This window comes from Apium graveolens, chromosome 10, assembly GCF_009905375.1.
Source record: "Apium graveolens cultivar Ventura chromosome 10, ASM990537v1, whole genome shotgun sequence".
NCBI classification, from domain to species: Eukaryota; Viridiplantae; Streptophyta; class Magnoliopsida; order Apiales; family Apiaceae; genus Apium; species Apium graveolens.
The window spans coordinates 219,996,733-220,009,373 of record NC_133656.1 but is presented as its reverse complement, the minus strand read 5'-3'; the positions used below and the strand labels follow the sequence as shown (position 1 = coordinate 220,009,373).

Here is a 12,641-nt window from a genome sequence, read left to right as displayed (position 1 = left end):
CCTGGTAAATAAATTTATCGAACGGGCCAGGTCATGCAACCCATGTGTTCAGCAGGCTGTGCTCGTTAGTTGTAAGTTGAGTATTAATCAGATGATGTTTTTTAAAGATGATCAAATACATTAAACTGCCTGTAGCTCTTACTGAGGCCAAATAGATTGAAATATGATTGCCACAAGACTTGAGGTTCTTGGTGCTTGGTGCGGTTTGCATTAAAATTATATCCTTCACTTGTCTTGTTACATGTAGGTGTTTATGTAGCATCTGATTTTATAGATTTGGTTGTACATCTGTACTAGAGAGGAATGGAGGCATAACATCAGTTTTCTTTTTCTTGATTGAGTTGAACAATTAAATATACTTTTGGATCTCTTAGTTCTTAATCATCTTGTAGTACTATATAATGTTAGTAGTATTACTTTCATTTCAACTATGGTGGACAGATAGATCCTGTCTAGTGTGTGATCTGTAAGATACTTGTATTGATGCTGATGCATCTATAGTTTCATTGTATAGTTTAAAATTGCTGCTAATCAAGTGAATGTAGCCGCCCTCCATCCATTATCTAAAATTAGTAGTATTAAGTACTCCTACTAACCAAGTAAATTAAGAATTTAACATTGACCCAGAAAGCAAGAACATGGGTTTCAATCCAGATGTGATTTGATTTGTCATGTCTCATTGATTCACAACTGTAATCTTAGTTCACCCTTATTCAACCAAGGGAAAGGAACTAGGAAGTAATATACAATACACACACATAATAAATATATTAAGATTTCAAGTTGCACTGGCATCCTTCAAAATCCAAGTTTAAGATTTATAATGTCTCCAAAAGATAAGGAAACACATGGTGTGATGGGGTGGCTTTCATTCGTCAACTAAAACAATGTCGATCTTATTGGTTGTTGAGTTGTCCCTTATTTAAGTTGAAGAGTATTGCTCGATACACCCGTCGGATCTATTTTCAAAATCTTTCCTCAATAATGTAGTGTGACATTTATCGTATTTTAATTTGTGAACATATATATATGTGAGGTCTCATCTCATTATCACTAATATTACCCCGACTATGCAATTTATACTTCGGCATTTACAAACAGTTTCGAGTCATTTTACATTTCTTTTTTACTTAGAATGGACAATGGAGTATTCGCTAAATAAACATAAGTAATTTAGGATATTAATATTGATTCCATTATTTTAAATTGATAACTAATTAACAGGTCATGTGGCGTTCAGTGGTCCCTGCTTGTCATAATTTCAAAATTTTGAGTAATCTCATCATAAACACAATAGTTTAGTAGTTTTCTTTTACTTGGTTCTTCAGTTCAATTATACAGGTTCAATAGCAGATTGTTAAATAGTTTAGATTGTTTTTTAGATTGTCTCTATGTTTTTGGTATTTAAAATTTCGTTTACTAAAAGTCTGTTTTGTTTAATATCAACATGAAATCAATAGAAACATAAAGATCTTAGTTGCTTTAAATAAAATTAGTTAAAAATAATTAAGTTAATAAGCACTGATGTTGTAATTATCACTATATTCTTAGGTTTTGTTTTTTTTTATCTTCCAGATATGTACTACTAGTAATGTGCTCATCATATTGACTAGACAATCAAGATGAAAACAGAGATACAGAAAGGGTCGACAATAAGGTCAGATACTCAGATATATATGCAGTTCCCCAGTGCTGCTTTTATAACGGAGACACTGTTGGTACTTTTATTCCTCTGTACTGTATGTGAAATACTATGCAATATGATCATTAAAAAAACATGCATAAATGAACCTATTTTCCTCCTGTCCACAAACCGAATCAGAATTTTTTTTTTTTAAAGGTCACATTTGCAATTTTGCCTTGAGATTGAAGCAGCAGACTGCAAACCAGAGCGGTTATGGTTAAACTTGCCAAAATGAAGTAGCTCCAGCATATGTTACTCCGAACATCTTGTCAGGACAATCAACACTCGGACATAACTATAGACCTGTGTAGGATCGGACACTTCGTTGCAGGGAGAAAAACATGCAACCTTTTAAAATGTTATCGATTCTGTTTGATACTTAGACAAGTAGGTTTAAGGCTTTAACTAATGCAACTCCCATGTCAGGTAAATGACAAAGTAAAACTGTAAACCAGCATGTACAAATAGAGGCAACATAGAGCAACTAAGATCATGACATTGATTGTAGAAAAATCAAGTAAAGATCTGGATGATTAAGAAAGCAAGCATATGCATGTACGCGCCCGCTTGAATTGGAGTTTAAGGTTGAACACAGAATTATAGAGGACCTTCCTGGACACAACAAGCTCAAGGACTATTATGCCTCTATAGACTATAGGGCATCGCAATTTCTTCCAAGTTCAAGAAGACCTCAAACCAAACCAAAGGCTAATCATCACACTTCACGAATCATTTAGGAAACTATATTAATCAACCTTCATGCTCAACTCGGGAAATGCATCTCCCGAGGAGTAATATACTAAACATAAGACAATTCCTCAAGAAAACAACAGAACAATCATTATTTCCCAAGCTTGTAACCATTTCAATGGCTTTACATCTGCAACATAATGAAACAATTCACAACAAGCAATGGTCTTCTTGTTTACGTGAAGACTATCGAACTAGCAAAAAAAAAACTCTATCCAACACAGCAATAATACCTATCTGGCTATCTAGCAGATCAGTAAGAACTGAATAAATTTTCCATCAACCACTGCTTAAATATTCTATTAGATATTGACAACCAGTACGCAATGTCTTAGAGCTGAGCATCAATCTCTATCTAGAGAAAAACTGCAAATCAAGATATTTAAACGGTCAACATACTTCCAAAAGCAATCTCGGAGGAATTCATATAACTGATTGATTTAACATTCATCTGCTGCCATTACAAAATTATTGTTAATCAATTATATTAACAACTCTAGTAACAAGTACAACTGTAAATTCCAATCCTAACAAGTTGCAGCCACATTTCATAAGGCCTTACACAGTAAATTAAAACAAAGAAAACACAACAATAAATTCAATCATTCCCTGTTGGAAACAGAGTGAGTACTTTCCTGGCATTGGGAGATTCCAAGTCATCAATATACGAAGACGCCACTGAATTGTGGACAGGCATTGCCATCCGATGAACCTGTTGCTGCTGCTGCTGCTGTCTTGCCAAGAATGGATGCTCATTTGGGGGAGACCCAAAATGAGGACTAACCTGCCTATACTGCACTGCCATCTGCTGCTGATACTGCTGCTGTTGCATTACAGGCACAGCCACAAACGGAACAAAATGCTCCGAATTTGAACGCCCCTGATGCAAAAAATGAGCTGGCACCGGTGAACTCGCAAACAAATGATCAGTTGCAGTGTCTCCACTAGAACCATGACTAGAAAGATTCCCCTGTTGCATCCTCTTCAAATAAAGCCTATACTTCTGAAGATGACTAGCTACATTCTCTCGTGTCAAGCCATCGACACTCATGAGCTGCATTATAGTCTTAGGCACTGCATTCTTGATTCCTAAATGGGCCACTGCATCCACAAATCTTTTGTGGAGCTGCGGTGTCCAAACAAGCCTAGGCCTTTTCAGTGTCCGGGCTGGCTCATCGCCAGCTGAGGAATCGAATTCACCAGAATTAGGGGATTGAAAAGGAGGCAATGGTGGTGGTTGTGGTGGTGAATTTTGGGGTTGAATTGGTGGAATAGTACTAGCAGGATTGGAATTAATATGAAAGGCTAAGGCAAGATGAGGTGTAATAAGGGTTTGAGATAAGGGCATAAGTTCATCAGGTGAGGGGAGTTGTTCTTCCCATTTTGTGAACCAATTTGATTCGTCTTCTCTCATTTTTCTTGCTCTACTCTTGCTTGTGGTTGATATTATGAAATACCAATATCAATTCTACTAGAATTATGTATAAAGTTGTGGTAAAGATTGAAACTTTAAGGTTTGAGGGTCAAGATTTGTGTAGCAAAATACAAATGAAAAGGGGAAGAATCAAGAAAGATTGGGGTGGGGGGGCGAGAGAGAGAGGATGGAGGAGGGAGGAGGATAGAGTTGAGACTTGAGAGTAGAGTGGTGAGGAAGAATGGATGAAGGGGGGTGTGAGTTGGGAGGGGTGTTCGAGGTGGATCTTTGTCTTGTTGTTAATTGTAGTAATATTATTTGTTTCAGCCTTTTACTGCCCCCCCCCCCATGTAACTGTTGCCTCAATCCTGATGCTTTTATTGCCTGACAAATCTATGGTTTACTATTTTGTTCAAAGTCCACAAAATACTACCACTCTGACATTTAATTAGCAGTGACGTAAAATTTGCCAAGATGAATTTGTAATTAATCATGTAGAATTAATTGAATATTTTAATATTTAAGATATTAAAATATGCTACTATTATTTTTATTTATTAATAGCTAGATATTTATTATGTTATAAAATGTTCAATGATATATTAAAGCAAAATAGTTTTATACTTTTAACAATTCTTATAAAAGAAGAATTGTGATTATTATTCACTTCTCAAATTTCGAATTGGTAAAGTATCTTAAAGAATAATATCGAAGACGGCAATTTTGTATTTAAGCTAGATTAAATCCTTAGGGGGGTGAACATCATTGAGATTAGGGAGAAATATTGTACTTAGAAAACGGAAAGAAAATGCCAGTTGGGCCACTTTTCTAAAGTTCTTGTAAAGCTAAACTGTAGTTGGTTTGAGTGAAATCAATCAAATGATCTGAAAGGAGTATTGGATTAGTAGTCTAAGAAGATAATTTAGTTTTTGAAAAGGAGATGTTGTCTCCCTTTTGCTGAGAGGCGAATAATATTTCGGGTGCTCGATGTACTTGGCGAATAATAGGTGCTATCTCAGAGATTGTTTTAGTAGTATAAAATTATGTCCAAGTGCAAGTCACATGGCTTTGTTTAGGTTATGACTTTGTTTAGGTTACAGATGATGAGATTTAATGATTTATATTCCAAGTGGTGGTCAAGATTGATGGCATAGCTTTACTCCCATATAAAACTTTAATAAATAATATGTTTAAGTGCTTGTTGGTTGTTACATGATTAAACATTTTACATTTCCGTGCTCAATCTACTGTTCAGTGTATGATTTGATTGGTAGGAGAAATAAACAATACAATATACTCCACCGGAGTGGATGATTCGATGGTAAAACGTTCCGTGTCGTGTATAAATGTTTCGCGTATTTTCATATTTTCATGTACCAAATATTAAATTCGAACCCGATCCGAATTTGAATTCGTGTACCAATTTGGTGAAACTAACCCGACACTAATATATTCATGTTTACCCGTTTTAGTACATTAAAGTATAGAGATTATAAGAGAAAAAAATTAAATATTAAAATATGCAATAGATAATTAAATGATCTTAAATAGTGAATAACAAAGTTCTGAATACAAAAGCACAAAATAAGTGAAAATATTTTTACGTACAACAAATTACAAATGGTTCGACATTCAAAAAAATTAGAATCATAAAGTCAACTACTTGATCTAAATTAAATAATATGTATGGATCTAAATTAGAAAGAGAAGAGTTTAGAAGCGGGATATAAGTTTGTACAAGAGGGGCGACCTGTTAAATGGGGGAAATGAAAAGTAAAGGGAAAAAAGTTAAAAACCCTAAATGCTCACACCTGCAACTAATCAAATGACCAATAAAGTGTATTTTAGACTTTTAGTATTTACAAATTACAATTATATATATATTATTTAGAATACGTAAAATTCATATTGTGTATGTAATATATATATATATATATATATTATAATTAAAAAAATTATTTATTTATTTTTTCCGTGTACTTTCGTTCCGTGTCGTGTACCCGACACTAATTATATCTGTGTTTTTTCGTATTCGTGTACTTTCACGTTCGTATACTAAATTTTCGAACCCAAACACTAATTATTCATGTCGTTTCGTTCCGTGTTCACATGTCATATACCACTATTGTCAGGTTTAAGTACAATGATAAGAAAAAATAAAAAGTATTAGATGTCACATAATTCTATGTATACAATTTAAGGTAACTTTCTCATATTACAGAAAGTTATGAAACTCTTCATAATATTGTTATAATTTGAATTTGGATGATCAATTGTTCACTTCCCAAAACTACGCTGCTCGATTGATAAATTACTAAGTATATTTGTTCCAATGTCTGTGTGTTTTTTTCCCCAATCCATCAAAATACCAATTTAGGTAGCTTTCATATGACAAAAAATTATAAAAATCTTCATAATATCAATTGTTCACTTCCCAAAACTACACTATTTGATGGATCTAACATAAATTATTAAGTATATTTAATCCAATTTCTGTGTGTTTTTTTCCCAATCCTATCAAAATACCGCAAATGATCTTTGCCACTATAGATAGCAAAAGAGCTATATATAGTAATTCTACAAATAATACATGTAGTTTAAAGTAAATGTATATTAATATATTTCCCTCCTTCCTTCTCAAGTCTCATACAACAGGATTCAGGAATTAAAAATTAAGACACTAAAAAAAGTTCAATACGAAATCTAAAGAAAGTAGCCTAAAAGAGGGTCCTAAGAATGAAGATATAACTATTTCAGTCCCCCTTTTTATGCTGACATGCCATACAGATTTTCAGTGGTGTTGAGAGTATTCAAAACTCAGCGGCTGTTGGACCAATGGAGCCTGCAACAATATTTATGAAATTAGAATTACCAATGATCGAATCAAGAAAAATTTAGACTAAATACATTAACCTTGAAACTAGTAAATTAGTTGACATGCCCCCACAATAAAATCCACTAATATCAACTTATAAAATCTTAAATTCCTGAATAAGATCTAGTAGTAGTAGTTACGGGTAACCAAAGTTAAATGTCTTATTAAATGCTAACAGTATAGCAATATATATTAAAGGCTACTTAAGATTTCATTATGTGCATCACTAGCATTGTAGTTTGGTGCATATCCCTCTTTTAAATATTAAATAAAAGCCTCTTGGATAATTTACATTCCACGTGAAGCATTTTCTTCTTATTGATACTATCCATTCTCCCTCAACTTTCATTTCTTTTCGTTCCAAAAACAATCTGGTGCAAGGCGTAAATGAAAATGGAAGTAAGCGTGTGTAGCCCACACAATCAACTCTCAGGGGAAATACAAGAGTTAAAAATGGATACAGGTACAACTACACTCTGCCCTTTTCAGGTCGAGCACCTTTGGAACCAATTCTTTTGCTTCCTCCTACCAACGTCAAGCTCCACTAGACCACTACCCAATTTAACATCCTAAACTGAAGAGTGAAGACATAAATAATATCTCATGGAAAATGTTTTTATTGAAATACACATCAATTTTACTTCCTGTCCTAAGCACTTTGAGAAAATAGAGTACTTAAATTAACAGTTTTTGTTTCGCATTGAGCAGTTTTCTCAAACTAAATAAAGCCATCTGTGAATCTACGTGAGCACGGACACAAACCTGAAAAACGGCATGTCTAAACTGATCATATGGCTGTGGATACATCATAGCTTGAGACGGCCAATGCATGTAGACAGCATCTCTTGATGTCTGATTCGGTCCAATAGCACAGTACGGGTTCATTACAGGATTCCTGTATCCCATGGATGCATGAGCACTAGGCAGCTGGGCCAAGTGAGGCACAAGAGAATCATAATGCACATATGAAGGCTGGAATGTCTGCATATTGAAAGGTGCCAAGTTCAGGTTTCGACTGTTAGGAACATTCCTGACATACCTGCACCAATCATAAAATTGAATTTTTAGTGGTTTTCATGTTCCGATACAACTATATAAATCACAAATCAACTTATTGGCTTAACCTGATAATGCCAATCTACAACCATGAAACCACCATTATTCAGAAGTCCGATGCACTTCATATTATAACAGATACTATTGTACTATTAGTTTATATGCATCATTTGAGATCATATTAAAACATAATAATGGCAATGTACATCCTTCTTTAATCAATATCTTTAACAGATAGACTTTTATCTATAAGAATACTTAATTACATTTAAATACTTCACTACTTGGTAGGAAATAGCAAAAAAGATATAAACAATTATCTATTAGTAGATCAAACTTGTCTGCACAAAATTATAGAAAACTTTACTGATGATACATACATAATTGTTATGAATCCACATAATGGGACATAAGCCACAGAATATAATATACTTCATTTTGGCACAATGCACAACTGCCAGAAATTAGCAGAACAGGGAATGGAATGTTTAGAACTACTCCAGCTCACCTCTAATGATGGACTGTAAGAGCAGGCACCTCTGATAATTAAACCCTTAAACTTAAATTCTTAAAAAGAGCAGAGAGATATACACAAAAAGATTTCTAGGAAGAACAAGTGCTTGTTCGATTGACATATCATACCTAGGCATTCCAATTTCCTAGAAAGTGGATTTTTGCAAAGTTTTTTGGTTGAACAAAATAAGGGATATGCAACTTCCTTGGAAGTGTAATCTGTAAAATATACGAATGTGCTTACCACCCCTACCATGGTTATTTATAAGTCCTAGGAATGTAAAAACCTACATAAACAACCAACCAGATATTCCCACTTCCTAGTAATTTTAAATACCAAGGAAGGAAACTTTCCTATACTAATTTAATTCCCATATGCAACCAAACAACCACTACGTATACAGGGTATGACCAAAAGTATTGCACAAAGCATAACAAACATGAATTCGCCTTGTACCATTTCCATAGTAAATATCAGGCATACCTATTGTAGCTCCGGTCATAATCTGGATCTGAGCGATCCTTCTCCCTATCTCTGAAAATGGCCACTCGTGAAGGAGCACCGCCATCCCTGCCACTGATGTTTCTGTCCAAGTCAGTAACACCATAACCTATAGCTTCACTTTCATCCACCGAATAATATTCATTCTTCCCATCTAAAGGAGCCCGAGGCCCCGTGCCTTCTGACTCGGGACTATTAGGACCACTGAATATACGAGCCCTTGCCCTGTCATACTCTTCCTTTCTCTCTTCCACAGTTCGTACAGAACTTCGTTTTCCCAACTCACTAGATCCAGTGGAGGAAGCTTTGGGCCTTGGTCTTATGACAATTTTTTTCTGCTCAAGCTTGTCACTCTCAGATTGTTTTACTGGTATCTCCGACAAACAAACAGCAGGGTAAACACTCTCTGCCACCTTTTTCACCAAAATCTTTGTTCCTTGACCGTCCAAGGAATTATCTTGAACAATTGTTAGCAGGCCATAGTGTTGAGCAACACGGTGTGCTGCAAGACGGAGATAAGAGGTCGGAAAATGTTGGAACTCAAACTGTTGTTGATCGGAAATTTTCAGAAAATTCTGAATATCAAGCTCCATCCGAAGAACTGCAACGGACCAAAAAGATAACATCAACATTAGCAATAACGTTTATGACAAAGAACCAGCAATGAGTCAGATAGTATACCAGACTACAGCAATCTTATAAAACCCTTAATAGTCTAACTGTAACAAATCTAACCCACTTTGGTGAACCAGAAATCTGCAGAAACAACCTCTTTACCGCATAATAATTTATTTACTGCATAGTTCTAGCCAGCAGGCAGAAAACACATAAACAAAATATGCATTCAGAGCTTTTGGTTTATATGTACAGAACACAGTTATTTAAAAGATACATAGGCCAACAGGCTAATTAACATTTCAATACTCAAAAGATGAGACACATAGTTTTAATACTTCCCGATATATAACTGATCCAGTTATCTGACACATTCAGTTAGATAAAAGCAACATACAAGTCGGAAATGATAATTAAAACAGTATTTTGTAGATTCGTCAAGAACGATTCGATTCCTCGTGGTCCATTTTCTACTTATAATGTTGAGCATAAGTAATGATCACAGAAGACCAAGATTGAAAAGGCATTGCATACAACTACGTTAATTCTAATTTAACTAATAAGTAGAACAGAAAGGAAATTTTTTATGCACGATCATACAGCCAAAATAAAATTGCATGTACACTAAAACATAGGACTAATGTTACGTAGTTCACATCTAATCTAGTAGGATTTTTACATAAATAGCATAATAAGACTTCTTTGTCGCCTTAAAATGTTAAATCAAAATGATACATGTAACCACTCTCAAAATCTTTAACTGTCTAAAATCTTTATACCTTGGCAACAGTTAACAGTGACCCAAGCCTCATAAGTTCGACAGTATGTAACTATTGCTATAGTCTTGCTTATGACTTGAGAGTAATTAAAATGTATACTTCTTAAAAAAATTCAAGAAATAGACAGTTTGCAATAAAAAAAAATCAGATGATAAAAAGACTTTGAATACTAATACTAGTCACTCGGTGTGGAAGCCTCAGATACGGCGCCTTCCTAAGAGCCCAAAAAACTGTTATACTTTTCATTTTTCTTTCATTTAATTTTAGTATCTGTTGACAAAGAAATACACGGGATGTAAAAGCACGGGAGTTTGATTGGTTAAGGAAGAGAGGAAACTGTAAGAAAGGCTATAGCCTTAAACCTCGCCTGCATAGCACTGTACACGCAAAATAATAGTAGTTGAATTTCCTAAGGTTGGAGAAATTCAGCCTCGTAAATTCTTGGTTGGGGGTACTTATGTGAGTCATGGGTGTTAGTTGCTCCAAATTTTTCTTTGTTAGTAAGTTTCTGCAATTACATTGTAGCTTTTTCCTTATTCCGCATACTATGAGGCCATGAGTTCAGTTCTGGTGTTATCGTATTGCTTAATGAGTGTAAACTAATATCAGTCAGCTCACAACTTAAATAATTTCATTAGATTAATCAAGTATACACTAGTGTAGGAGAAACAAGAAATTACCCTGATTTGCCCCTATTCAACAATCTTTCATCCAAAACAACCGTAAATATCACGAAAGAAGTCAACAAAACACATATATACCGAACAATTAGAGCATACAGCTTAAACAAGTCTACCAACATCACAATTCAAACGCATCGAAACCAAATTGTAGCAGTCAAACAGCAACAATCCCAAGAAAACCCCAATTCCACAGTAACACAATCAGATCTAATAAAGACAACAATTCCAAACATAAACACTACAGAATTACAGACAGCCAGCTAAAATCCACTCAAAATCACAAAAAAATCAGCAATCAGATCACAAATTAAACAAACAGTAACACATACACATATACATACATGTTCATAGATTTAATATACTTACTGGTGAGACGATGACGAGGGTTTTGAAGAGCCTCAACTAAGAAAGGATCGACGGCGGAGGCACCGGCCGAATCGGTAGCCGGTTGGGGCGGAGAAGAGCTGTTATTGATAGAAGAGTCCATTTGTAGAGAGAGAAAGTCCCTCACTCTTTCTCTCTCTAGATTTCGATAAGATTGGGTATGTGTATAAATCGGGTGTGAACGGTGTAGTTGGATTTTGTGTTCCCGAGGCGGAAGGGCAAGGGGCAGCTTCGATGCTGCTTCCTTATCCTGCTGCTGCCTTTATCAAACACCACTATTTAGGGCTACCTACATTTTTATATACACTCCCCATTTTCTTTTCTTTTTTTTTAATTTTTTTGTGCGTTAAATTGCACTTATCCAAATGGTTTTTTTTGTAATTGTTAACGATATATTTATGTTATTATCTAATAGATTAATAATTTACTTGTTTATGCTTACGAGACATCGCTAGAACTAATAAATTATCTTAGCCTATAATTTTTGTCACTTCATAATTAAATAGTATTAGTAATATGTCCATGCCTATAAAGTAAAATAAATACAAGTAATTATGTGTGCCTAGTATTTATCAATCACTCTAAATCACTGTTCTAAAAGTCAACGATTAATCAAGATTAATCATTTTTCGCTAAAAAAATCGGGTCAAAAATTATTTTTTACGAAAATCAGTCAAAAATCGGGAAAATCAGATTAATCAGTCAAAAATCGCGTTAACCGATCAAAAATCGTCCTCATTGATAAAAATTTGGAAAAAATGGAAAAATAATATATATATATATATATTTGTAAAAAAAATAATAAAAATAATTATGTCGTATACATATTTACTATTTTAAATGGTTAAGAAAATTTCTTAATTTTTCATCTCAAATTGACCTCAATTCATAGGTTATATCTTAAGAATTATATTTACTTTAATAATATTTCATATTTTAAATTTATTTATATAAATATTTATAAAAATTATATATGTATAATCAAATTATTAAATAATTACATGTATTATTATTTCTAAATAAAAATAATATTAAATTAATTCTGATTAATGACCTAATTAATCATTCCGATTAATTCTCGATTACCCGATTATTTCCTAGACATTGCATCCACTGACTAAGTCCGATTCCCGGTTTATACAATACTGCTTTAAATATAAAATAATTATTACTTTATGTTTAATTATTTAATATGTATATGTGTTAGAAATGTGATTTATGAGTCATATTATATAAGCAATTGACGTTAGTAATGTAAGTTTACTTACTGAATGACATATGATACTCTCCGTCCCAATAACTTTTTATTTTGGTATGTTTCAACAGATTGTTAACATTTCCTAAAATAACATATTATTGTTATAATGGATCCAAAATTTACCCCCG

The 12,641-nt window shown here is 33.8% G+C and overlaps 2 protein-coding genes across 2 annotated transcripts; both read right to left on the bottom strand.

Moving 5' to 3' along the window:
• Positions 1–2,833: 2,833 nt before the first annotated feature.
• Positions 2,834–4,191, bottom strand: LOC141693937 (transcription factor MYBC1-like). The gene has a single exon (XM_074499125.1). The coding sequence runs from the start codon at positions 3,846–3,848 to the stop codon at positions 3,033–3,035; it is 816 nt and encodes a 271-aa protein (XP_074355226.1). The 5' UTR covers positions 3,849–4,191; the 3' UTR covers positions 2,834–3,032.
• A 2,248-nt stretch (positions 4,192–6,439) lies between these two features.
• LOC141689731 (uncharacterized) lies at positions 6,440–11,532 on the bottom strand. Its single transcript, XM_074494089.1, has 4 exons — positions 11,238–11,532; positions 8,777–9,395; positions 7,486–7,762; positions 6,440–6,690 (listed from the first exon to the last, which is right to left on the bottom strand). Exons 1-4 carry the CDS (start codon positions 11,356–11,358, stop codon positions 6,640–6,642), a joined length of 1,068 nt encoding a protein of 355 aa, XP_074350190.1. The 5' UTR covers positions 11,359–11,532; the 3' UTR covers positions 6,440–6,639.
• Positions 11,533–12,641: the final 1,109 nt, after the last annotated feature.